Source organism: Scardinius erythrophthalmus (genome assembly GCF_964197995.2).
Source record: "Scardinius erythrophthalmus genome assembly, chromosome: 7".
Classification (NCBI taxonomy): domain Eukaryota; kingdom Metazoa; phylum Chordata; class Actinopteri; order Cypriniformes; family Leuciscidae; genus Scardinius; species Scardinius erythrophthalmus.
In genome coordinates, this window is record NC_138227.1 from 6,922,931 (window position 1) to 6,950,673 (window position 27,743).

At 41.5% G+C, this 27,743-nt stretch overlaps 1 protein-coding gene and 1 long non-coding RNA gene across 2 annotated transcripts; one reads left to right on the forward strand and one right to left on the reverse strand.

The window, feature by feature from the left end:
- The first annotated feature begins 828 nt into the window (after nucleotides 1–828).
- LOC308693958 (alpha-2-macroglobulin-like) lies at nucleotides 829–27,265 on the forward strand. The gene is made up of 34 exons (XM_081371150.1): nucleotides 829–934; nucleotides 10,768–10,948; nucleotides 11,055–11,217; nucleotides 12,120–12,172; nucleotides 12,285–12,305; nucleotides 12,495–12,660; nucleotides 17,569–17,653; nucleotides 17,848–17,956; nucleotides 18,056–18,176; nucleotides 18,298–18,407; nucleotides 18,534–18,704; nucleotides 18,792–19,028; nucleotides 19,136–19,345; nucleotides 19,433–19,582; nucleotides 19,825–19,947; nucleotides 20,114–20,171; nucleotides 20,501–20,624; nucleotides 20,848–21,073; nucleotides 21,144–21,270; nucleotides 21,670–21,791; nucleotides 21,871–21,922; nucleotides 22,330–22,413; nucleotides 22,708–22,884; nucleotides 22,996–23,071; nucleotides 23,205–23,361; nucleotides 23,504–23,578; nucleotides 23,664–23,826; nucleotides 23,998–24,191; nucleotides 24,275–24,487; nucleotides 24,601–24,719; nucleotides 26,313–26,394; nucleotides 26,480–26,563; nucleotides 26,653–26,758; nucleotides 26,880–27,265. The coding sequence occupies exons 1-34, from the start codon at nucleotides 849–851 to the stop codon at nucleotides 26,918–26,920; spliced, it is 4,266 nt and encodes a 1,421-aa protein (XP_081227276.1). The 5' UTR covers nucleotides 829–848; the 3' UTR covers nucleotides 26,921–27,265.
- LOC308693961 lies at nucleotides 5,842–7,241 on the reverse strand. Its single transcript, XR_014030532.1, has 5 exons — nucleotides 7,178–7,241; nucleotides 7,023–7,101; nucleotides 6,796–6,959; nucleotides 6,238–6,701; nucleotides 5,842–6,044 (listed from the first exon to the last, which is right to left on the reverse strand). It is a non-coding gene; the product is annotated as an uncharacterized lncRNA (long non-coding RNA).
- Nucleotides 27,266–27,743: the final 478 nt, after the last annotated feature.

The following is a 27,743-nucleotide window of genomic DNA, read 5'->3' on the forward strand; positions in this document are numbered from 1 at the left end:
TTCTGGGAAGGCTTTCCACAAGGTTTAGGAGTGTGTTTATGGGAATTTTTGACCATTCTTCTAGAAGCGCATTTGTGAGGTCAGGCACTGATGTTGGACGAGAAGGCCTGGCTCGCAGTCTCCGCTCTATTTCATCCCAAATGTGTTCTATCGGGATGAGGTCAGGACTCTGTGCGGGCCAGTCATGTTCCTCCACACAAAGTTAGGAGCATGAAATTGTCCAAAATGCTTTGGGGTATGCTGAAGCATTAAGAGTTCCTTTCACTGGAACTAAGCAGCCAATCCCAACCCCTGAAAAACAACCCCGCACCATTATCCCCCCTCCACCAAACTTTACACTTGGCACAATGCATTTAGTTGAGTAGCGTTCTCCTGGCAACCGCCAAACCCAGACTAGTCCATCGGTTTGGCATCGGATAAATTACCTAAATTAATAACTTTTTTACAACAAAAATGAACCATCACTGAACTTACTTAAACTGGACTGTGACGCTATTTTCTGCTGTACAGCCAAAACAAACATTATTGTTTGCATTATTTATACTGCATTATTTTCCTGTTATCATTGTAAAGCTGCTTTGAAACAAACTGTATTGTAAAAAGCGCTATATAAATAAAGGTGACTTGACTTTTACTGCATGCCAGACTACTGTACTTTGTGTCGCAAATGTATTTTTAAGGCTTTAGTAGATCTAATTTAGCACATGTTTTTGAACTGCAGTGCCTTCATGGTTGAATCATTAATCAGATGATCAATACACATGTTTTGAAGGACCTCCTTTAGCATGAGAGTCCCTTTAAAAGAGACGGTCCAGTTCATCTCATGCCGTGGATGATCGCTCGTCATCATGGCTCTGAATATTGGCTGCTGCTGGAAAGGGCTCCTTCTGCTCTCTTTCCTCCTGATCTGTGTCAATGGACAAACATCAGGGCCGTAAGTTTTTAACAGTTTTTGCTAAGGTTAAAATTATTAGTATACCAGTAGTCATTGTGTAAGAAATGTCTTGATTTCTCCGGTATGTATTTAACTGGTCTGTGTTGCACAGTAGAGGTTTACTGTTTAACCTTTCTGCCTTATTATTTATTTTACGACGTTGATTGCATTAAGGGACAAAAATGTCCACTCTAAACACTGCCATAAAACTATATATATATAGTTTATATCTTAGTGCTGAGTTCGATACTATAGATCACACAATACTCTTAGATCGACTACAAAATTATACTGGTGTTCAAGGACAAGCATTAAGCTGGTTCAGATCATACTTATCTGACCGCTACCATTTTGTCTATTTAAATGGAGAAAAATCGATCATAACTCCAGTAAACTATGGAGTGCCGCAGGGATCTGTGTTAGGCCCTCTATTATTCTCAATATATATGCTGCCACTTGGAAATATTATAAGGAAACATGGAATTAGTTTCCATTGTTATGCTGATGACACTCAAATATATATTTCATCACGGCCGGATGAAAACGCTAAATTATCCAAATTGACAGAGTGTGTTAAAGATATAAAAGATTGGATGACGTGCAATTTTCTTTTATTAAATCCAGACAAGACAGAGGTAATACTTATTGGTTCAAAAAAACGCCCACAAAACCTCTCACAATACAACTTTAACATAGTAGGATGTCCTGTTACTTTATCCTCTCCAGTAAAAGACCTGGGTGTTATACTTGACTGCAACCTGTCTTTTGAAAATCATATTTCATATGTTACAAAAACAGCCTTTTTCCAACTTAGAAACATTGCTAAGCTACGTAATATGCTATCTGTTTCTGATGCAGAAAAGTTAGTTCATGCGTTCATGACCTCGAGACTAGATTACTGTAATGCTTTATTATCCGGTTGTCCTGCATCCTCAATAAACAAGCTACAGTTAGTTCAAAATGCAGCCGCTAGAGTTCTTACTAGATCAAGAAAATTTGACCATATAACACCGATTTTATCATCACTACATTGGTTACCTATAAAGTTCCATATTAATTACAAGGTATTGCTACTGACTTATAAAGCCCTAAACGGCTTAGCTCCAGTCTATTTAACGGATCTTCTATCGCCCTATAATCCATCGCACTCTTTAAGATTGTATCGGTTACTAAACGTAACCTCTGTTCTCTCTAGAAGAGGGAATGAGTATTGCGCAAGTATCTTACGCTGCGGGAAAGTCTTCTTTCTCGAGATACTGAAGCCAAAAAATTATTCTTAATTTTTAATAATCTTGTCAACGCAGTGCGGCAGCATGCAGACCTAGGGCAGGCTACTAGCGTGCCCATTGGCTGCCCTGCGGCAACTGTAGCAGCCTATCGCTGAGCCCTTGGCGTGACGTCATGACCAATAAGCGTGCTTGGCGCGCTTCATGCTTCACAGCCCGCCAAAAGGGGTGTGGCTTAGCATATATAAGCAGGGCTCAGAGGCTGCTTCACTGGTTTCTGTCGCTGAAGTGAGTGAGCTCGTGGCGTGAGCACGGCGGGTTACGCAATACTCGTTCCCTCTTCTAGAGAGAACAGAAGTTACGTTTAGTAACCAATACGTTCTCTTACGAGAGGTTCTCTCGTATTGCGTAAGTAGCTTACGCTGCGGGAACTCCCTTGTCAACGCCGTGCGCGCCCAGCATCCACTGAATGAGTCCCAGGGAGAGCCCGGGGAACGTGATAGCAGGGAGCCGGGCGGCCAACAGAAGGCTAGCGCAGTACATAAGCACATACTAGGGAGCACGGAACGGCACAGCCAGTCCGAACTGACAAATCCCTGCACAGTGCAGCTCAACCAGTAGAGCTAAATCAACCAACTTAGCCCGCGCATTGATAGTGGGCCGGTCTATGCGAGACTTAGACTGATAAAATTTTCGCCTGCAAGGCGGGAACTTCCAGGTTGTAAAACCTAACAAATGTAGAGGGGGAGGCCCAGCCTGCCGCTGCACAAATGTCATGAATGGAAATACCGCTGGACCACGCCCACGATGAGGCCATGCCTCTGGTGGAGTGAGCTAGAATGCCCAGTGGGCACTGCAGGTCTTTAGACGCATAAGCAGTTGTGATAGCGTCCACTGTCCATCTGGACAGGCTGTGTTTCGAGGCGGCGAGACCCTTGGTGCGCCCTCCAAACGAAACAAAAAGCTGCTCCGAGCGCCTGAAGCGGCGGAGCGTGTAATGTAGTTCTAGTTTCTCAGCACCCTGACCGGGCAGAGGAGATTACTATCGGCCTCGCTGCCGGGAGTTGGCAGGGCTGAGAGGGAAATGACCCAATATTAGAAGGGAGTGCCCAATATTTTGGGAACGTAACCATGCCTCGGTCTGAGAATAACTTTAGAGTCGTTAGGTCCGAACTCGAGGCACGCGGCGTTAATAGATAACGCGTGAAGGTCTCCCACGCGTTTGACTGAAGACAGAGCTATCAGAAAAACGGTTTTGAGCATGAGGTATTTCATATCCACAGTTTCCAAGGGTTCAAAGGGATGCGTTTTCAGGGCCTCCAAGACCAGTGAAAGATCCCACATAGGAACCGAGGGGGGTCGCGGGGGGTTCATCCTCCTGGGTCCTCTAAGGAAGCGGGTGACGAACTCGTTCCTTCCTAATGCGCGGCCCAGCTCTGAGACAGTGAAAGCTGAAATGGCCACAACATAAACTTTGAGCGTGGAGGGGAACCTGCCTGCGTCCAGCAGCTCTTGAAGGAAACACAATAATTTGCGATACCACACATGTCTGTGGATCGAGCCCCTTGGCAGTGCACCATTTGCTAAACACAGACCATTTTGACGTGTAGAGCCCCCTCGTAGATCGTGTTCATAACCCCTCTTGGCAGACCAACGGGTAACTGTTGAGGCTCCATGCATGCAGAGACCAGCGCTCTGGATGGGGATGCCAGATCGAGCCGCGGGCTTGAGAGAGAAGGTCTCTCCTCACCGGTATCGGCCAGGGGACTGTGTCTGCCAGCTGTATCAGTTCCGGGAACCAAGCTTGGTTCTCCCAGTATGGGGCTATGAGGAGCACTGAGTGGCGCGCTTTCCTGACTCTCCTGATGACCTGAGGCAGCAGGGAGACCGGGGAGAAAAGCATACAGCGGGCCGCTGGGCCGGGTCTGGGCCAGCGCGTCCTCGTTCTTCGTAAAGAACTCTGGGCAGTGAGCGTTGTCTTTTGACGCAAAAAGGTCGACTTTCGCTTTGCTGAAACGGCGCCACAGTGACTGGACTGTTTGGGGGTGTAGAGACCACTCCCCAGGGGGAACGTTGTCCCTGGACAGTCTGTCGGGGCCCTCGTTCAGGTGGCCAGGCACATGCGCGGCTCTCAGCGAGCGCAGAGAGTGCTGAGCCCACACGAGGAGGCGTTCCGCCAGGGTACAGAGCGTCTTTGATCTGACACCGCCCTGGCGATTCACATAGGCCACTACCGATGTATTGTCCGTGCGGACTAGAACATGGTGACCTAGGAGGAATGGGAGGAAGTGTTTGAGCGCTTTCTCGACCGCGAGCATCTCTAGACAGTTTATGTGTAGGAGATTCTCCTGGTCTGACCAGCGGCCATAGACCAGTCTGCCTTCAAAGAGCGCTCCCCAACCTAGGTTGGAAGCGTCTGTCGAGACAACTTTCCAATGTGAGATCACCCCCATAGTCACTCCTGTGTGATACCATTCGGCTGCCAGCCAGGGCTGCAGGGCTGAAATGCAGCCCTGATTCACTCTGACTCGCGAGCCGCCGGCCGCCCAGGCTCGGTGGGTCACGCGCGCTTTCAGCCAGCGTTGAAGCGGGCGCATGCGCAATAAGCCCAGCTGGAGCACTGCTGCAGCTGAGGCCATATGCCCCAGGATACGCTGGAATGTCCTCAGGGGAGCCTGGCTGCCTATTTGGAAGGATGCGGCGAGGTGACGGATGCGGCGCGCGCGCTGCTCCGACAATCTGGCCGTCATAGCCACCGAGTCCAGTTCTATTCCAAGAAGGAAATTGACTGACGGGGCGATAGCGAGCTCTTGGTCCAGTTGACCGAGAGACCCAGACCTTCCAGATGGCTGAGAAGCGCTGTTCTGTGAGACACAAGTTCCGTCTCTGACTGCGCTAGAATAAGCCAATCGTCCAGATAGTTCAGTATCCGCATTCCCTGTCTTCTCAGGGGAGCGAGAGCCGTGTCCATGCATTTCGTAAATGTATGGGGTGCTAAAGACAGGCCGAACGGAAGGACTGTGTATTGATATACTCGACCGTCGAAGGCGAATCTCAAGAATGGCCTGTGACGGGGAGTTATCTGGATCTGAAATTATGCGTCCTTTAGATCGAGAGAGATAAACCAGTCTCCTGGGCGAATCTGCGCGAGGGTTTGTCTGGTTGTAATCATTTTGAACGGCCGTCTCATGAGGGCTTTGTTCAGATGTCTCAGATCTAAAATAGGTCTTAACGCTCCGTCCTTCTTGGGTACGAGGAAGTAACGGCTGTAAAAGCCCGACTCGCTCAGAGAAGGATGAACCTGTTCTATAGCCCCTTTGTGCAGCAGCTTCGCTATTTCTGCTTGAAGCAGGTGCGCTGCTTCTAAACTCACTTTCATCACCTTCTGCGCCAGAAGTGCGGGGGGCGATGAGCGAATTGAAGCGAATAGCCGTGTTTTATAGTATTCAGCACCCATTCTGACACGCCCTGAATAGCTTCCCATGCTTTGCACGTGTGACCGAACGGTTACCAACAAGGGAGTCAGCCTAACCTAAAGAAATGATTTTTAATATAATTTTTGGTTGTCGACTACGCCACCTAGGGACTCGCACCCTAAGAATGAATTACAAGCCACCGGCTTTTATCTACTCAGAGCACACAGGTTCGTTATCAGCCAGTAACTGGGCAGAGTCATGGGTTCTACAAAAAGATACTTTATTACAAGTCTCAGTCACAGTATAAAACCACCCCTCAACGGAGCATTAGACAAAATACTAATTCAACAGACACACAATAATTGACAAGGAAATAAATCAAAAAAAAAGTTGAGATGTCAATAACGGCAACGGTAAATTACCAAAGAAAACAAAAAAAGAAAAACATTCATTGACAACCATACAGGGCTGGAGGACATCTACTCTGGGCACCCCCAGCTGGAAGTGGCCTACAAAGAAAGCAAAAAGAAAAGCTCACTCCATACTCACACCTCACCACACCACACAAGTGAAATAAAGCACTCTCAAGTGAACGGGAGACCCCACTACCACAGCCCCAGGACACCCACGCAAGTGGCCCTCAGCTCCTGTATGGAAATACAAAAAAAAGAAATAAATACAAATACAATAAACAATTTTACACCACTAGCAGTGTAAGCTAATACAAAACAAAAATAGGGTCAAGATGGAACAGTTAGCTGGACTTACACAGCCCAAAAATCCAGCATCCCCAATAATATCATCAAAATCAGATATATAAAGAAATCACGCTAATCAATCTACAAACACAGGAGAATAACTCCTTTTAGTCTTTACAAAGAAACAAAATAATGGATAGATCAACTTAAGTCACAGACACATACAACAACAACCAAACAAAATATCATTAAGACAAGAAAAAGGAAAAAACTACACATCAATTCACCATTGCACTTCTTGGACAGACAACACAAAACAGATTAACTGGAAACAAAAAAAAAGAAAATCAAAAAAATCCGAGCGAGACAACAGCGCTGGCCGGGCCGCTCACACTACTGCCAAATATTGCAGCACGTCATGCCCAACCTATCCAACACGAAGATAAAAGGTCAAAATATAGTCAAATCAATCCTAGTGGGATAAATGTTCCATACATACCGACGATGACAATTCTGTTTACCTAGGTGAACTGTAGCTGGTGCACAGACGCCACAACGATGACGATTCTGTTTACCTAGGTGAACTGTAGCTGGTGTACAAACGCCACAAAGATGACGATTCTGTTCACTGAGGTGAACTGCAGCTGGTGCACAAACGCCACTAAACGACCCACGCCACAGAATGCTGCAATGATACACATTATAAACGCACGCCCACCAACCTTAAACCCACGTGAACGCCACTCACCTGAATAAACAACCAGCCAACTCCAACCTATCTGCTCCTGTATCAAGTGGTCCAACTGATTTGCGTGCTACCTCCCAGTCTATACCAGCACCAGCAAAAAATATTTAATGGTCATATCCTAAGAAAATAGATCAACCGCAGACACTAACACATACCTTTTCCCTGCAGCACGTCGAGCCGGAATGACAACACAATAGAGCGGATGTTACAACCGATCGCATCACAACACAGGCGCAGCCTACTTAAATACGCGTTTCCTGATTTGACAACCAATGAGTGACATCTACGTCACCCACACACTACACACGCATAGCTAGGGGTCGAATGGTCTCTGGGTTCAGATCGCCGCGCTGCGCGGGATGGGGAACCTGTATCAGAGAGGATGGGGCAGCGCGTGCGCCGCCGGTGCTCGAACACGGGGGCTGGTAAACAGTGCTGGCCGGCTGTACAGCGTACGGTAGCTCGGTCCCTAAGGATGGAGCGCGTTTTGCTGTCAAACACTCCTGGCGCGAGAGCGGCGTGGGGGTTATCGTGTCTAAAAGTGAGTGCGCGTGCTCGTGAGCGGGCGCAGAGTTTACACTTATAACACGGCCAGTGTTTGGGAGCTTTAGAGGGTCTGTAACCCGAGGTAACTGAATGGCAGAGCGAGCAGCAGGTAGGTGTGAGCACAGAGTTGTGGCCACATTTACTACACTTAGTACACGAGCGGCATGTGTACGCTTTATGAGAGTGCGCTCTGAGCGTGTTACCATGGGGACCGTGTTTGTGTGTAGTGGTGAGCACATGGGAGTGGGCACATTTTCTACACTTATGACACCTTCGGCCAGAGCCAGGATGTTTGTGAGCTTTAGAGGATCTGCAACCCGGGGTAACTGAGTGGCAGAGCGAGCAGCGGGTAGGTGTGAGCACGTGGGAGTGGGCACATTTTCTACACTTATAACACCATCGGCATTATAGGAAACTGATAGAGCAAAATAAAAAAAAGATCAAGGAAAAATGAATAACATGTATCTATTTTTTGGCCCAAGTTATAAGAGAAAAAAATATACAAGAAAAAACAAATGCATGATAAACTTAGTACTAAATATGCCTATATATTTTAGAAAACCACATAAAGATGTGTATATAAATAAATGTGTGAGTTACTGTTGCTAATAGCACATACCTTATCCAGGTATATTATTATTCACTTGGTTCAGTAACGTAGTCCACTGCTTCGGTGGTCGTGTAGGTTTTCTTCATCTTGTCGAGTGTGAAATGGCCGCACCAAAGAGGTGCACAGCTTTATTACTTTTGCATCAACCGCACTTGTATAAACACTGATTTCTCAACTTTTCTAATCCAAAACAAAGTCTGCCTTTGTTTTGGATCCCTCGCAGCTACATCTTTGTGTTGCCGCAAGATGCAAGGTGTTATTATTGTCTAAGGACTGACTGCATGGCTGTGTTTGTGCCTCTACGTAGGTGAGACATTATCAATTAACTTTGAAATGTAGACTGCTAAAAAAAAAACAAAGCTGTGTCAAAGGTTCATGTCTGTGCGTAAAATACGCATGAATCAAATCAAAAGAAAACAATGCAGTGAGAAGTGCTTTCTCTTGCTAAATGCACACACACACATACACGCCTACACACACATCCTACACCACCGACACACACACACACACACAGAGAGAGAGAGAGAGAGAGAGAGAGAGAGAGAGAGAGAGAGAGAGAGGATAAAATATGACCTTCAGGATATTATGATTTTTGTCACTCGCCTAAACACCATGTATTATATTTAGGCCCTACACACACACACACACACACACACACACACACACACACACTTTTGTCAACGCAGACACACATTGCTCTCAGACATCCACACATACTCAGAAACATAATTTTGGATCACTGAGCCATTAAAATGCATCATAACCAGGGTTGGGGAGTAACGGAATACATGTAACGGCGTTATGTAATCAGGATACAAAAATCCAGTAACTGTAATCCGTTACAGTTACGTCAAAAAACGTAGTAATCAGATTATAGTTACATATTGAAAAAAGGGGGAATACTTTCAGGATTACAATGGTTTCATTTAAAACTAAATAAATAAGTATTTTGGCATAATAACACTATATTAAGCGCTGCATGATTATACAGTAGTTCTTGGTTCTGTTGCCAGTAATGACACGTGTGCCACACGCTGGTGAATGCACAAATAAGCTTTCTACAATCTCCTCAGACGCAGATTGAATCACTGCTGCTAGTAGAAACGATGCTGCCTGCGGGTAAAATCGCTTGTTTTAATTCATGGAAATTCCGCTGCTATTTTGTAGAAATTAGGAGAGTAGCTTTTTTAGTACCCAAAATGTCCTTTCTTAATCTTTTCTCACATAACGAGATGTTCGCTGTCTAGGTAACGTGGGGGAACTCCCACTGCCAACGCCCCAAGTTCAGTCAGGCAAATTAAGAAAGATCACGGCTTTAGTCAACATGTAGGCCTATAAAAAACTATAATAAACTAATATGTAGACTGTGTAAAAATTTTAAATGTTGTGTTTTTATTTTTTTTTGTTAAAAATTAGTTAAAAATAAAACAATCTGTAATACCATACATTAGCCACTAGATGTCTGTATAGCCCTTTACATAAATATATATTCAGGCCTGTGTGTATACTTTGCAAATATTGTACACTGGACCAAATTCTTAATAAATAAAAGTTATAGTAAATATAGTAATATAATATAGTAAATAATATTTCTTCTTGCTTGTCTTTATTTATATACGTGACCTTGAAGTAATCCAAAAGTAATCAGTTACATTACTTTCATATTATAGTACTCGGATTACGTTACTGAATACTTTTTTTATGAAGTAATTTGTAGTAACGGAATACATTTTTAAAGTAACCCTCCCAAGCCTGATCATAACACAGTCAAACCAGGAAAATAACGTGCATTTCCCCCCATTTGGAATACCTACAGTGATATGCTCACACAAAAATCGATGCAAAAGATGCTTTCCAACAGGTGTTTTATCATTCGTTGTAAAACTGTGGACGTATTTTTCCAAACGTCTCACACCTGTACATTCTTCCGTTGAGAGCTTGAATAATAGACGCCCAGTTGGTGGCGGCGGAGTAATATCGTACCTCACAGCACATCCAATACAAGTAAATAGAGTTGGACAAAAACTACGATAAAACCTGTTGGAAAGCATCTTTTGCAGCGATTTTTGTGTGAGCATATCAGTGGACACCCCTGACCACTCGGTGAGTTTCACGTCTTTGTAAACAAAAGTTTAATGTGTTTTAGGAAGGACTGTTCCAGTGCACCTATACACCCATTCTAGAGGTTTTGCGGAAAGCGAAAGAAACCTAAAATTCTCGGGCCAGCAGCATGTGTCCAAATTTTAATCTTAACCGTTCTATTTCATCAGAAACGATCTATTAACAGGGCTTTAAGTGTAAATTACCGAACTTGTCCTTTAAGAGACAACTTTATGCATATAAGATCATTTAAAATTAAGGACAGTGACAGATTTTTTTAATGGCAGTGTATTTTTAAGAGCAATTCTCTGAATAAACGTACAAATATAAAGAATTTAGTCACCTGACTTTGTTTGGTCATTTATTCACACTTTTCATATTCATATTTTCAATTGATCAATAGTAAATTAACTGTATTGATTTTCCCTCCCAGTTTATGTTTTATTTTTCTTATCTAACCAATATTGTATGATCATTTTTTCTGGACAGATATTTCATGGTGACGTTTCCCGCAGTGATTAAGTCTGGATCTGAGGCCAAACTGTGTGCAAGTCTTCTCAAGCCCAATGAAAGCCTTGTCATGAACATTCATCTGGTTCATGGTGTCCAGAGCACATTATTGCTGCAGGAGAAAGCTGAGGAAGAGTTTCATCGCTGCTTTAACTTCAAGGTCTGCCATCAAAACATGCACATAATGAATATTATCAAATATGTTTCATCATAATGCATCTAGTTTTTGTGGCAGGTTGTGAATACAGGAAATTATTTCTCATCAGGCTCCTCTGGTCAAGGCAGAATCAGTGCAGAAAATGAAGGTTGAACTTCAGGGAGAGACTTTCAGGACGACTGAAGAGAGAAAAGTCCTGTTCAAGCATGTTCAAGTTCATCCTCTGACTTTTATCCAGACTGATAAACCCATCTATACTCCAGGACAGACAGGTGAGCTGTAAATGTCTCATAGGCTAAAGCTCAGTAAACAATGCTGGTGTCACTGACATCTAAACCCTGATCACAGCTGAGGTAGCACATATACAGTAAGTAAAGCACACTATGATCAGGCAATGAGCTCATGTAGCACCATAGTTCAAACATTACAAATGTTGCACAAACCAGCAGATGGTGAAAGAGTATGAAGTAAACAGTTCAATGGATTTACAAACAAAAAGAGGAGCAAATGAAAAGATAAGAAAATCAGATATTAAGGATGAGTAGCTTTGAATTCTAACAGCTTTGAAACACGAGAATGGTCATCTAGTGTGCATTTGAACAATCCCCTCACTTTCAAACATGTTCAGCCTAAATACTGTAATTACAAATATGATATCGATATTGATATCAGTATCTGTGCGACTTTATTTTATATGAAATCTATAGATACTATAGATTAAGGGTGTTCTTGGAGAGCCCACAGCCCTGCATGGTTTAGCTTTAACCCTAATTATTAAATGTTCTGATCAGGTCCTTCAGGGTTATTTGAAATCAACAGGGTTTGGACTAAACTCTGAAGCCCTCCATGAGTTTGACACCCCTGATATAAATCGTTACATGTAATAAACCCCATAGCTGTCTGGGATAGGCCTACTTGATTCTAACTGGTCAGCTGGAGCAAATTGTCAGACATTTTTGTAACATTATGGCTAAAACAGGCAGCTGTGACAGCTAGTTGAATTTGGCTCAAAAGACACATTCACCCAGCAGCAGAATACAGTTTTCAGCCCTGTATTTGACACTTAATACGGTTCACACACAGTTTGGTCATTTACAGGAGAGAAATATGACTGTAAGCAATTGTCCCTTACATAAGATACATACGTTTTTTAATACACATTTCAATTTTACAGTGAACTTCAGAGTTGTTACCATGGATACAAACTTTGCACCCCTTGATCAGCAGGTCTGATGTGTTTATCTGGCATCTTTATTATCTTTTGCATTGTTGAATACACATTTAATAAATGAACACATTTTTGGCTTTTAATCTTAAATTACTATTTGCTCTTTCACAGTATAGTACAGTGGTTCTTGAGGTAAGAACACAAAACCTTCTGTGCAGTCATAACAAACTCACCTTTTAAATCTAATTAACACTAGAAATTCAGTTATATTTGCAATTATTGTGTTTTCAGTAGGGTAATTATATATTTCTTCATTGATAGTCAGGATATGTGTAGCTGACTGTCACAAAATATCTGCACTGTGTCTTTGCTATTAAACAGGACAGTAAAGGTAACCGGATTGGCCAATGGACAAATGTTTCTTCAACAAGGTGGATTTTGCAGCGTTCTTATGAATTAAACCCAGAGGCCCGTCAAGGCATGTACAAACTGAAGGCTTTTATTGGTGACAGGGTTATCTCACGTGATCTTGAAGTGAAACAATATGGTAAGTCATAAAAACGACTCGTTATGATTGTAACCTTGGTTCCCTGAAGAGGGAATGAGACACTGCAGCGTAAGTTACGGCACTATGGGAACGCCTTTGCAAGATTGTGTCTTGAAGCACGTGTGAAATCCGTCCAATGGTGTGGCTGAACATCATGGGGGGGGGGGGGGTGACGGTTCCATTAGGGTGCCTAATCCTCAAGGTTTCACGGAGGAAACGAGATAATAATGGGTCTCTTTTCAAGGATACACCACTAAAAGGAGTGTGGTAAGCAGGGCCAAATAAACCTTAAGTGTAGAAGGGGATAATCCTGTATAGAAACACTCTTGCGGAAACTCTAGCACTGTACCAACCGGGCAGTTAACTGGGTCTAAACCTCCGTTGTGAGACCAGCCTCTATGAGTTGGTCAATGACTCAAACCCACAACTTTCATACCTCTGGACGGGGGTTAAATATTTAGCCCCAGCCTGACACAGAAGGTCCCTCCTGATCGGAATCTCCTTAAGGGAGCCATAGAGGAGGGATATCAAGTCCAAAAACCAGATGTGAGTTGGCCAAAGAGGAGCCACCAACAGTAGATGGGCACCCTCCCGGCAAACTCTCTCCATAACTCCTGAAAGCAGAGCGATCGGGGGAAATGCATACAGGCATAATGATATTCAACACTAGTGGGGCTGGATGACACTAATATGTCCTCTTCCACTTCTCTTCCTCCTCCATAGAAGACCCACTACATCGGGGTAAAGTCTCCATTCCTCGGGCCTCAGCCCTTGTCTCGACCTAAGCGACCACCGATGTGTTGTCTAAATGGACAAGAACATGTCCCCCGTAGATCAGAAAATGCACTTCCACAGACCCTGGGGTGAGTGGCCCTCCAGGACCGCTCCCCAATTCGTGAGAGAAGCATCTGTCATAAGTATCAAGTGACGATAAGTAAGTCATAACACTGGGCCTTTGCACAAGAATCAGGGTTTCCTCCACATCGTCAAGGAACAAAGACATCTTCTTGTAACCTTGATCATGTGGAATAGATTGCCCCTCGGGGAAAATCCCCTGGTATTGAGCCACCACTGCAGGGATCTCATGTACAACAGGCCAAAATGTATGATGTTGGCTGCTGCTGCCAACAATCTTTGAAACTGTTTGACAGTGTGTGACTGGCCTAGCTTCAGCTCTTTTAATGCTGAGAGGATTATGTGTGCAGGAGAGAAACGTGCCTGCATCATCACAGAATCCTCCAAAAAGGTGGTTCTCTGTACTGGAGAAAGAACACTCTTCTTTGTGTTCTGACTCAACCCCTGCTCTTTCATATGAGCGAGGACAACTTTTCGATGTTAAAACGCCATGTGCTCTGAATGAGCTAGTATCAACCAATTGTCTATGTAATTCAACACGCGAATGCCCTGGAGTCGCAGAGGAGCCAGTGCAACATCCACACCTTTCTTGAAAGTGCAAGCTGACAGTGCTAGCCAAAAGGAAGAACCCTGTACTGGAACACTTTGCCCCCTAAAGCAAACCTGAGGAACTTCCTGTGGTTTTGAAGGATGGATATGTGGAAGTATGCATTTTTGAGTTCTATCATGACAAACCAGTCCTCTGTACTGTTTATAGTCACGATTTGCTTTAAAGTTAACATTTTTAACTTTAGCTTTTGGCTGCTCGATTTACATGGTGCAAATAAATCGGACATTCTTTTTTGGAACAATGAAATACCGGCTGTAAAATCCGGATTCTGGTGGGGAACACGTTCTATGGTCCCCTTCCCCAAGAAAGTTCTCACATCTTGTTCCATAACCAGAGACTTCTCTGGACCCACCATAGTGGGCAGAACCCTGTGAAAGCAAGGAGAACAAGAACAAAACTGAATTCTGTACTACATTTCGCTACGTTCCCAGATGTACACTGGGATACTGACTAGTTGGGTTGACAGAGCGGCCCCCTGAGGACACTGGAGAGAAGTGGGCACCGTATGATGAGGTGTGAACCATTTCTCGAATGGGCCAGCCCTCAGAGGTCTGACACTGGCATTAGAACCTCTTAGCTGAAGCCTTCCTTGTAATGATGACATTCCTCAGATCCGTTTTATCTTTGCCAGGTTGAGGCTTCGGGCGCTTACCCTGCCCCCATTCTTTCTGCGGCGGGGCACGAGAAACAATACTTTCTGTTTTTGTTGCGCCCTGTACGAAGAGCTTGAGTGCGCCTGGGGCTGCTTCCGCCCAGAAGCCTTTTGAGACCTTTGATCGACAAGGGAAGACCTGCTGGAATGCCACCACCTGCTTTTTAGCCTTCTTTAACCTTCAGACTGACCTGCTTCTGCATAAGCCTAGGTCGGGGCCTTGAGGGATGATGCCGAATCAGGGGAAAGATCGCTCAAAAGCGTCTGCTCTACCTTAGGCATCAACCAGTGGCGCAGCAGACAAGCACGCAGGCGCTTGTTGGAGGGCCCCACAAAAAAAAAAAAAACAACCTTTTTAGCCTTCTGGAACCTCTTGAATTAACTGAGTCGCCAAAGAGTCCCACAGGAGAAAGCGAGGCATCCAACAGATATACTTATTTGTGGCTTAATAGATAGATTAAGCAACAAATGTCTCTCTGAGGCTTCCAGAGCTGCCATAGTATGGCCAATAGCTCTGGCCGTCTCCTTGGTAGCCTGTAGAACCAGATCAGTGGCTGGAGTAAAGGCCCTCCACCTCGTCAAGGTCTTTAAGCAAGTCCGTCTGTTATGCCTGCAAAATGCCCATAGTATGCAGACATGCATCAGACTGACCTGCTGCTGCATAAGCCTAGGTAAGGGCCTTGAGGGATGATGCTGAATCAGGGGAAAGATCGCTCAAAAGCGTCTGCTCCACCTTAAGCATCAACCAGTGGCGCAGCAGACGAGCACGCAGGCTGTACTGGAGGGCCCCACAAAAACCCTCGTGCCAGGTTGTGCCGATAGACGATGCTCAGTTGATAGACGCAGTGCGCTGATACGCCGATAGACGATGATCAGAAGAGGTTTTCCCCGAATTTTTTTACCCCATTACCAAAGAGCTGCGAGGAAAATAAAAGATTAGTGAGATTAGCTTACTCCTCATTTAAAAAACAACTTGATTAAAACGAAATACTTCTCTTCTAATTTTTTCACTACTTATGGGCCACAAGAGAAATATTAAGAAAATAAATTAAGACAGTTAGCCTAGGCCTATATACCATTATCAGCACGTTGAAGTACAATCAGCTCTCATCGTCTCTGAAAGAATATGAACCGTTAATGCAGTGTCAAATGTTTTTGCTTTCACTTTCTGTAGTAATTAATTGACTGAGGTTTGAGACTTTTTCAACACCATAACTCTAGAGCAAAGTATGCACATTGCTTGTGTGATATCCACTGACTCACCTTCATGGTTTAAAATTTCCAATACGGTGTGAAAATTTGTTTAATCAACAATTGTTCGAAACATGATGGACAGAGATTTAGATTTTACACAAGTCATTCCCTGTTATAAAATCTATTAAATAATTAAATAAATGAGTAGCTAAATAAACAAGTAATGCTTCTCTGCTGGCCAATTGATATTTTATTTTGACACAGCACGAGTGATAACCTTCACTAGCTCTTTGTACCCAGGAGAGTGAAGTGGCGAATCTTCAGACTCTCCTGCATCGACTCTCAGTACACCAACCTCCTCAGAGGAAGATAACTGAAGCACCGGGCCCTCACTCAGGGCGGAAGAAACCGCAGAGCAGGCTTCCTGATCCTGAGAGAGGAGATATATATTGATATATAGGCACACATATAGGCACACAACCCCAAATATGACAGATGGAGTAAGACAGACCGCTTGCTGAAGAATCAGAAGCTGACATTGTTTGGTTCAGGGGTGCTTTATACCTTCCAGGGCTGCGTTTCCCAAAAGCATCGTAAGCCTAAGTTGATCGTAAAAACGATCGTACGACTGATCTTAATATTACGGTCTGTTTCCCAAAAGCATCGTAGCTTAAGTAGCACTTGAAAATCTTCGTAGATCTACGAGTGCTCTGGAGTAATCGTACATCCCCAAGTGCATCGTAAGAAGACAGATTTATGAGGACACCTGCAGGACAACCGGCAGATTACACCTTTAGCTTTATTCAAATGCAATGTGATTATAATTAAGGTTTTGATTGTACTTTATTGTACACTTTATTACTCTTTTTTGTTGTTGGTTAAATTAATGTATAAATTAAATAATTAAAAAGGTCAGAAAACAAAAAAAAAAATTGAAATAATTTAATTTAATCATTTTAATCAAAATGAAATGAATGAACATAAAATAAATAAAACAAATCCTTTAAATCTGTTAAAAATTAAAAAAAAAAAATTTTTTTTTTTTTTTTTTAGCCATTTTTTCAGTGCCTCCGCCTGTAGGTGCTTTATATAGACTTGTCTTGATTGCTAATCCACAACAGATTACAATTATTAGGTTAAACGTTCAGAATACGATTCCATATAAGGTTATGTTTCAGAACTTCACGAATGGACAGCGACTCTTAAGTAGCACGTAGAGCGCGTTCTCGCGCGTTCATGTTAAGTTCATTTTTGGGAAACGCTCGTAGAATTGCTGCGAGCGTTCGTAATCTTGCACGTAGAAAGCGCTCTTAAGAGCTAAGATACATCGTTATCGGGAAACCCGGCCCAGGTCATGATGTCTCCCGCCTATGACGTTCTGCCACACCATTGGACTGATTTCACACGTGCTTCAAGACGCAATCACGCAGAGGTGTTCCCATAGTGTCGTAACTTATGACACAGCGCAAGTTCTCTTGAAAGGGAACAGACAATTTGTAGATTTGCATGGGAAGAGTTTCAATAATATGTTTGTATTTTAATTTTTAATATATAATTTAAGTACTAATAACTCTGATTTCTGCCTTCTGACTTCTAGTTTTGCCTAAGTTTGAAGTTATTGTAAAAAGGCCAAATAAAGTAAGTGTTGAAGAAGAGGAACTGATAATTGAGGTTTGCGGAAAGTGAGTGGTTTCTTTTTATTTCCTGCATTAAAAAAGCAACGTACTCTTCCATTCACACTTTCATTTAATTGTTAATTGTATTATTATTTTTTTTAACTCTTGGGTCAGTTTCTTACTTTAACTCCCCATCCTAATATATTAGTTTCTTAACTCAACCCTGGGCTGTAGATCAGTTGCTTGTACCTTTTTCACAGATACACTTATGGACAGCCTGTACCTGGTAAATCACGGGTGAAAGTGTGCCGTGACTGGCCCAATAATTTCTATAACACAAATCCAGTGTGTTTAGAGGAAACCATTGAGGTATGTGAGTTGAAACGCAGTACATTATCTTTCCTCCATTTATCTAATTAAACCACTCTTCAGTTAATAGTTATGTTTGTGTTCATTCATTATAATTAGATAAAAAAGACAGGCTGTGCCATCCATACCTTAGATCCATCACTCTTTTTTAACTTCGAACTACATCAACTGATGCAGAATTTTCTTCACGTTGAGGCAATGGTAACAGAAGAAGGAACAGGTGAGCTGTTAAATTTGGTCAGATCTCTGTTACCTACATTTCTTTTATTTCTCATTTTCTCATTTCTTCATTTTACTTTTATTTGAAATAATATTTATGTAGGTGTTTTGACTATTTACAGAGATCACCATGACAAAATCTGAATCTGTATCTCTCACTTATAAAATTGGTAAAGTCACATTTACTGACCTGCCCAAAACATATGAACACGGATCAGTTATTGAAGGAAAAGTAAGTCTAAAATCCATTTGTCTCAGTTTAACACCACTGATATGTACGAAATTATTCCTTAATTGATATGTATTTGTTTATTTATTGATATAGTAATTTATTCCTTCAAAATCTTATTTTCAACAGATACAACTCTCAAATTTCAAAGGTGCACCAATTCAAAGCAAAAAGGTTTATCTTATGGAGGGTAACATACGGTCCCCAAAACTGCTCCTAAATGTCATTACAGACAGCGATGGACTGGCCAACTTCTCTCTTAATACATCCAGTCATTCTAAATGGGATATTGATCTAATAGTAAGAGAGATTGTGTTCACTTAGTTTTCTTTTGTATTGCCTGAAGAGTTTAGTTACATGAGTTTTTTCTGATTCTTTGTTATCCAGGCAAGTGCCCATGAAGTGATCTTTGAATACTATCTCAACAACGAGCCTTACTTCGCTTTCGATAAAAAAACAGTCAAGCTCTTCCAACCTGCCTCTCCATACACCCCATCACGAAGTGAATTGATTATAGAGAATACTGAACAACCATTAAAGTGTGACTCTGAGTTTACAGTCACCATCAAGTATTATTTTGTTGGAGAGACAATTAAAAACTTCAAAACTGACATCGTCTATATGGTGAGAACATGTGCAGTGTGTACATTATCACAGAGATGGTTTTGTTTAACAGTATTATTTGGCTGCACTAGTCAGTTTGTTATCAGAGTGTCATCTGTCTGTTTCAGGTCTTGTCCAGAGGAGTGATTGTTCATCATGGATATGAGAAGATTGAAGTGAAGATTTCTGATAGAGCAAGGGGCTCAATATCGTTCAAACTGTCTATTAGTGCAGATCTGGCTCCTGTAATGCAGATTCTGGTGTACTGTGTTCTCCCCAGTGAAACGGTTGTGGCCAGTAGCAAAGATTTCAACATTGAAAAGTGTTTCAAAAGCAAGGTGTGCATTGTAGCTTTAGAAAGGAGCCTCTTTAAACTGTATTACTGACTCATTTCTAAAATAAATCCTATTCCCTGTATGTCACAGGTATCTCTGCAGTTTTCTCCTGCTAAAGCAGTTCCCGGTGAGAGAAACACTCTCCAGCTCTCAGCTCAGCCTGGTTCACTGTGTGGCCTCAGTGCTGTAGATCAGAGCGTCCTGATCCTGAAGTCAGGAGAACGTCTGGATACTGACAAGGTCTATGCTTTAAGATTCAGTGTTGATTAAATGTGTCTCTTCATAGTGGGAAACTACAGTGGGAATCTAATGATAACAGACTTTACTTATTGCTGCTATGATCCATCAGCTGACATTTTGATCTCAGGAAATTTAGCATTAATCTTCATTCTTTCTCACCAAATTGGAAATACATTTTCGTTGGAAATACATGTATTATTTTGAAATCATACTGATAGTGTGTGAACATGGTCCCGTCACAGATCTTCAGCCTGCTGCCAGTGCAATCGGAGTCCAATTACCCTGAGACTGTTGAAGATGACGAGTGTCCGTATATGCGTTTTTGGATAAACCAAATCCAAAGATTCACTTATGAAACCTTAAAGGTAACAGTTGGATTATATGTGTGGCAGTGCAGTAGATAATGATTGGGAGAGTATATACTGCACATGTGTAAGTAAATGCATAAAAAGCCTTCATGATTATACTGACATTTAAAAGTAATTTGTATTTTCATGACTTTTATTGTGGTTCATCATTGCCATTTGGCAGAGAGTGGGATTGAAGATGGCAACAAATTTGTTTGTGGAGCTCCCTCTGTGTGAGCTGGGTAGGTACATGTACTGTTATTACAATCCAAGCTGTAATGTTTTAATATGTTGGTGCTTATTAAATATATTTCAAAAATTAAATATATTAAATTTGTGAAATTGTGACTCACACAATTCCACAATTATAGAGATGTAGTAAGAAAATACATAGTTTGTCATAGGGGGGTGTTAGTGAACTTTTCAGTTCACCATCAGTGTTAATATTGGTATTAAAATAATGATCTGCTTTCGATTTTCTATTTACTTATGACTGGATATAGAATATATCATTTTGACATATTCTTCACATACATATCACTTAAAACTACAAAATATCACTTTTTTTCAGTTTATTACAGTTTAGGGCCAGATCCTCACCCACATTTTAGAAAATTTGAAACACCTGATTCTCCAGCAGTGACGATTCGAACTGTCTTTCCAGAAACGTGGATCTGGGAACTTGCTGAAGTGGGGTATTTAAAGCATAATCAGTACATTTAACATCATATTTATCTTATTACTTATATTTAATACATCATCTCCTCCCCTCTCGCCCACAGGACAGAAAATACCTTGCTTGCTTTGCAGATTCATATTCCAGTTTTTTCATCATCTGTGTGCTGAATATTGTCATTTATTACAGGAAAAATGGCTGAGTCAGAGTCAAATATGCCTATTGTTGTAATTCCTCCACAGGGACTCTGGATCAGCTCAGGTTCCTGTCACGGTTCCTGACACCATCACCTCTTGGGAGACGGAGGCCTTCTGCCTGTCCTCTGAAGGTCTGGGTCTGGCTCCTCCTGCTCAGCTGACAGTTTTCCAGCCCTTCTTCCTAGAGCTCTCTCTGCCTTACTCCATCATCCGCGGGGAGATCTTTGAGCTGAAGGCCACTGTCTTCAACTATCTGTCCAAGTGCATCATGGTGAGATTTCAGACGCACTCTAATCAAATCATATCAAATATGCCACTAATCATGTGTGTTTGATTGACAGGTTAAAGTGACTCCAGCTCCTTCCTCAGACTACACTCTCAAAGCCTCCTCTGATGATCAGTATTCATCCTGTCTATGTGCTAATGAAAGAAAAACCTTTAAATGGATCCTCACTCCCTCTGTTCTTGGTGAGTTTTCCAGTCTGCATCAGTAGCCGCCTTTTCATTACAGATTTGCACAAACCTTTTGGGATGTTTTTGAAATGTCGATTAAAAACTATTGCAACTATCCATCGCCATAATGTTGGCTTCTCGCAAGATGAAAAAAATATGTTTTAGTCGCATAACATCGGTTAATGTAAACGGCATCAATTTCGCAAAAGTTTTTTATCGACATTTAGAAAATACTGCAAAAGTTTTGCACAAATCATAATGGAAACAGAGGAACTGTGAATGATCGTGTGAAGAATGAGTTCAGGTCAGCTGGAAATGTGAAAAAACTGTTTCCAATTTAATTTGCTCAATTTGAAGGATAATGGAAACGCGTCTGTTTCTCATTTGTATATTCACGTATGTCTTGTGTTGTAGGAGTCTTGAATATTACAGTCAGTGCAGAGGCAGAGGCGTCCCAGACTGTGTGTGACAATGAGATTGTGAGCGTCCCGGAGAGAGGACGCATTGACACGGTCACACGAAGTCTGCTCGTACAGGTCAGCACACGTCATCATTTACTCATGATCTTAATGCTGCTTGTGTATGATGTGTTGATGTGACTGATTTCTGCTGCAGGCGGAAGGAACTGAAAAGACAGAGACTCACAGCTGGTTACTGTGTCCAAAGGGTTAGTCTGCAGATATTTCAGATGTTTTGGTGTACAAGCGCTGATAATGCTGCAACCCTCTTTGTCTTCTAAACACAAACTCCAACTTCATGAAAATAAGTACACATTGCATAGAGGACATTTTGAGGACACACTAAATTTGAGGACCAATAGAGGGAGCTAAAATATACTCATATGTATCGGACATTTTAATTGAGAAAGTTTAAATTTGCCTTACATGACAACTGTAGTTTAGTTGTTCAGCTGTGCCAAATGTGGCTATTTTCTCCCTTTTTCTAAAGTGCTTGAATCACAATAATTCCTGTTTGTGATTATATTATTATTATTGGAACTTCACATGTGGTAGTAAAATGTTTATAGCGTTACTCTGCTGATCACTGATGTGTTTCTGTCTGTCTGGTTCATAGGTGACAGTCTCTCAGAGGAAGTGGCTCTGACTCTTCCTAAAGATGTGATAGAGGGATCAGCCAGATCCTCTGTTTCAGTCACTGGTAACATTTACAAACATGAGCAGAAATGAGGAGATTGGCTTTAGACTTATAACTTATTATAAAGAGTGTCATTTGTGTCAAGTCAAGTCAAGTCATCTTCATTTATATAGCGCTTTTAACAATGTAGATTGTTTCAAAGCAGCTTTACAGAGGTAAGAGTATAATTTAAGGTAACAGAGCTTGTTTTGGCTTTATAGCAGAGTTAAGTTATTTTCCATCTAAAATTAGTTTTGATTGATTTGTTTCCGTCGCAACGATCATTTGTTATTAAATTAAATTGTGTATGGTTTACAGGCGACATATTGGGTCGTGCACTGAGGAACCTTCATGGATTATTACGGATGCCGTACGGCTGTGGAGAGCAAAACATGGCTGTTCTTTCTCCCAATATTTACATTCTGGAGTATCTGGAGAACACGGAGCAGCTCACCTCGGCCATCCGAGAGAGAGCCACAGGCTTCCTGCAGAGCGGTGAGAGACAAAATCATGTCAAGAAAATACTGAGACGGTTTGATACCAAATTATACATTATTCAACACTCAAACAAACTGTTGAAGTGTTAACCATTATCACACTAAACAGGATACCAGAGACAAATGAACTACAAGCATTCGGATGGATCATACAGCACATTTGGTTATGGTGATGGGAATACATGGTAAATATATTTTCACTATTACTATTGTTTAACAGAAATAATATCAAGGTAATCGACAAAAATAAACCCAATAAACACATTTAAAAATTTATCTCAGTTCAAATGACTTTAATTATATCTCCCACACCATCAGGTTGACTGCCTTTGTGCTGAGGTCCTTTGGCAAAGCACAGAAATACATATTTATTGATCCAAAAATGATTCAGAGTGCAAAGAATTGGTTAATAAGCAGACGGGATTCAGACGGCTGTTTTATCCTACAGGGAACACTGTTCCACAACAGAATGAAGGTCTGTCATCTTCTCTCTATCTCTCTATCTATCGTCTTTATTCAGACTTTCTCAAGCCAACATCACAGTTTGTCTAGATGAACTTTCCTTCAGTGGTTTGAGTGTGTTGATTTATTTATCCTTTATTTCTAATAAATTCTAGGGTGGGGTGAATGATGATGTGACCATGACTGCCTACATTACTGCATCATTGCTTGAACTGGAAACTCCAGTCACAGTAAGTTCATCTGTAGGAAACATTGTAAAAACTCATAGAAAAATGACACTCACAGCGTCTATTCCTCTGTGTTTTTTTGTCACAGGATCCTGTCGTCAGTAAAGGTTTGTCATGCTTGAGGTCCGTCATTGAGAATATCAATAACACTTACACCACTGCCCTGCTCGCCTACACTTTCAGTCTGGCTAGAGACACGGACACTCGACAGCAGCTTTTCAAGAAACTGGAAGATGTTGCTATTTCAGATGGTAAGAGGTTTGTTTCTGATGACTTTCTGTTGTCTTTTATGACCGTACTATTGTTTTTGACACATTGTGTAGTTATTCATTCATTAATGATGGAACAGTTTTCTAAAGTGTTACCTTTTTTTTTGTTTTAATCATGCTCCTTGAGTCACGCGTGTGTCTTTTGTCCTTAAGGCTCTTCTCTCCACTGGTCTCAGTCTGGCTCTGCTGATGACTCTGATTCTCTGGCAGTGGAGATCAGCTCATATGTGCTGCTTGCTGTTCTCACTGCAGATTCAGTCACTACAGCTGATCTGGGCTATGCTAACAGGATTGTTAGCTGGCTTGTGAAGCAGCAGAATGCTTATGGAGGATTCTCCTCCACACAGGTTACTCAAACCTCTTCAATCAAACTTATTATTACTGGTGTGAATGAGTAAAAGTGGCATTACTGAACACATTTATTTCCCAGGACACAGTGGTGGCTCTTCAGGCTCTGTCTTTGTACGCCACCAAAGTGTTCAGCTCTGACGGCTCCAGCACAGTGACGGTACGGTCAGCAGGAGACACTCTCCACTTTAATGTCAATCAGGACAACAAGTTACTGTACCAGGAGAAGCAGCTGCAGAAACTTCCAGCCACATACAGCATTGAAGTGAAGGGCTCAGCCTGTGTGTCTGTGCAGGTCTGTAGTGCGTTCAGCTTCATTTACTCACACTCACTTTCTCTCTTGGCATTTTGGTTATTCTGCTGTGAGATGATTTATGAATGTGTTTTTCTTTGTGTTGACTCTCTCAGATGGCTCAGTTCTACAACATTCCCACTCCTACTGAGGCTAAAACATTGAGCATTGATGCTAAGATTGAGGGAGATTGCAAAACATTTAGACAAAATTTCATTTTGAACTTCACTGTCAAGTAAGAGAATTTGTATTTAAAGTCCCCCTGTAGTCAATAATTGTCAATAATTGTAATAATAAAACTCATCTTTAAATTCTTCATGCCTTAAAACGGCTTGAATGTAACTCTACACCCTTGCCTCATTGAGTATACGCGGTACTATGAATATGCAAATGAGCCCCGCCTCCACTCACTCACTCAGCTCAGAGATCCACTCATTGAAGATCACACGTTGATCTGATTGGTTACAAGGTAGTTTGTGACGTCAGAAACACCAGCGATTTCAAAACGTGTTTTTGAGACTGTCTTTGGTTCACTGCAGTTTTAAGAAGAAAATACTCAGAAATGGTGTCGACTTGTGAATTTACACATGGTTTGTCTTAAAGCATATTAAAAACACCACATACCAGAGCCGATCAGCCCTATACGCACAATACGCAAGTTGCGTAGGGCCCCGCAAATTACTCAAGGCCCCTCCTCCCCCTCGTGTCAAAGCGTGTCAATCAAAGTTTAAAACATCGATGAGAAAATTAAGCGGAAAAAACACCATGAGAGTGAATTATCAGGTAGACTTAGGTTCTCTCCTCTCCAAGTTTGATGTCAGTAAAGTTAAGTTGATGTGCATCTCTCTTTAGTCTGTCTGTCTGTCTGTCTGTCTAACACAGCTGGGCACTGCATACTGTATTTTGGTCTTTCTGTGTCTTGCTTGCTAATGTTGGACACTTCCAGGGCTGTGTTCTGTGACTTTGTGCCTGACAAAAAAAAAGTGAGAGTGAAATACAACTATTTATTAGGTTTGATAAACGACAAAGGGCAAAGGTGTTTGTTTATAAACTGCAGCTCGGAAAAGATAACCACGTCGTGCATTAAACACCGTTGCATACACCATTGCAAACCATTGCATGTTAATGTTGCGTTCATGCACTCCTCATTATAGGCGCACATACTTTTAAAACAAGACAATGATTGTAGTCTCCAAGTCAGTTTAGTTACAACTCTGCAATAAAACAAGATGGAAAGCATTGATATTGACTATTGATTTATAAGCTATATTGCATTTAAAATGTTGATTGGCTGGACATACTGGTCAATATGGATGCACATCCCTCAGTAAATAAAAGGAATTACTAGTTAAAGGAGGGAAGATTGTAGTGGGAGCACTGGGGTGTCAGGTGTGACTGTGTGGCAATGGTTAATGGGTCAGGTAGGAGGGCCCCTTAACAGAATTTTGCTTAGGGCCCCAGGGAGGTCAGGATCGGCTCTGCCACATACAGTATTAACAACATTAAAAGCTTGATTTTCACCACAGGGGGACTTTGTCAAAAGACTAGAACATGATTATGACTTAAGATTGTCTAACAAATAAATCTTTTCTGAATATTTTTTAACATCTTAATAAACACAAAAGCAATATAAACTGAAACGGCGTATCTCAGTAGTTAAAACACTACACACTGACTTGAGATACAACATTTTTATTATTGACACATTATGAGTGATGTGAGTGATTAAAACTCTGTATGTGTCTTGGTAATTATTCTGGCTTTTGTTCTCTCTTATTTGTACATTTATATGAGGCATTTAAGAACCTTTTCATTTGCTGTTTTCCAGATATGATGGTCTACAGGAAAGGACTAACATGGTCATTGTGGATATTAAACTCTTATCTGGATTCACAGCTGATACATCAATGGTGCGTTTGAGTGATTCATCACAAAATGTGTACAAATTTCTAGAGTTTCTCTTTTTAGAAATTAACCAGCACTTTTTCCCCACAGCTCAAAACTTCTTCCGGGACGTACAGAAAACCTGTGGAACGGGTCGATTCTAAAGATGATCGTGTCATTGTGTATTTGAAGGAGGTTAGAAAACAGCAACATTCATATGATTTTATGTCTTAGGTCTTTATGTCTTTAATGTCCATGACTGATGAGTTTGTTTCCTCCTGTAGATCACACAAAATATTCCAGTGAATTACCAGATACAAACGAAACAGGTTCTTCAAGTGAAGAATCTCAAGCCAGCTGTGATTAAAGTGTACGATTACTACCAAACAAGTAAGATTTAATATGCCAGTGTTGAATGCTTTGATCAAGTGATGCACATTGTTTATTCAGATTTAATCCATGTACAGGTTTCCATTGTTGTACGAATGTGAACATCTCCCTTTTCCTTCAGGTGATCAGTCAGAGGCCGAGTACTTCTTCCACTGTGGATGAAGCTGAAGAGCGTCACCTTATAGTTCAGCTTGAATAAAGATGTTGGAACTCTCTAATGTTGAATATTATAAAGTTTATTCTTTATCCTGGACAAAATTATTTCCAGTCCATCATCCCAAATTTGAATCCTAATCAGTTTTTGGCTATGTCTCTTGAGATCATGACTTATAAATTCACAATGCATATGATTAATAAAAGTGTTGAAAACAAGTTATGGTGAGCTGGTTGAACTGTTGAATGTGTAGTAGCTACATGCTATGGCAATATTTCAGGATTATGATGATGATATTATTTTTTGATATCTTATCTCAGCTAAATAAAGGTGCCAGAAATAACCAAAACGGGGTTTTCATAGTGAGAAGAACCTTTTTTTTTTCTTAGTGACATAAAGAGCCTTTTTGGTACTGCAAGAACTCGCCTCATAAGTTCTTAAAAGAGCCTTTAACAGGTCTTCATGTCACTTTATAAGATTCTTTGTAGAACCATTCATGAAAATGTTCTTTATGACCCCATTTTAAACAAACATACAAAGAGAATCCAGGAAAAAGATTTAAGTGTTTATTGCCTTTATATATTGTGCCAGATAAAAGCACATGAATACATAGAGCATTAAACAGGGCATTTCATAAATCAAGCAAATTGCACAATTTTAAAAAGAGAAAACTGTAGAAATACTCACCAATAAACCAGTAAGCAGACTACAATAAACGTACTTGGTTACTTGCGTAACCTCGGTTCCCTTAGAGTTAAGGGAACGAGTACTGCATTGCAAACGCTGTGGGAAAACTCCTTTTCTCAAGAATATTGAAGCCTTTATTTTAAA

Coding starts and splice junctions, on each gene's coding strand:
- LOC308693958 (XM_081371150.1), top strand. CDS start 849: ATGGCTCTGAATATTGGCTGCTGCTGGAAAGGGCTCCTTCTGCTCTCT. Junction 23,579..23,663: donor AACTGGAAACTCCAGTCACA/GTAAGTTCATCT, acceptor TTTTTGTCACAG/GATCCTGTCGTCAGTAAAGG. Junction 26,564..26,652: donor TCATTGTGTATTTGAAGGAG/GTTAGAAAACAG, acceptor TTCCTCCTGTAG/ATCACACAAAATATTCCAGT.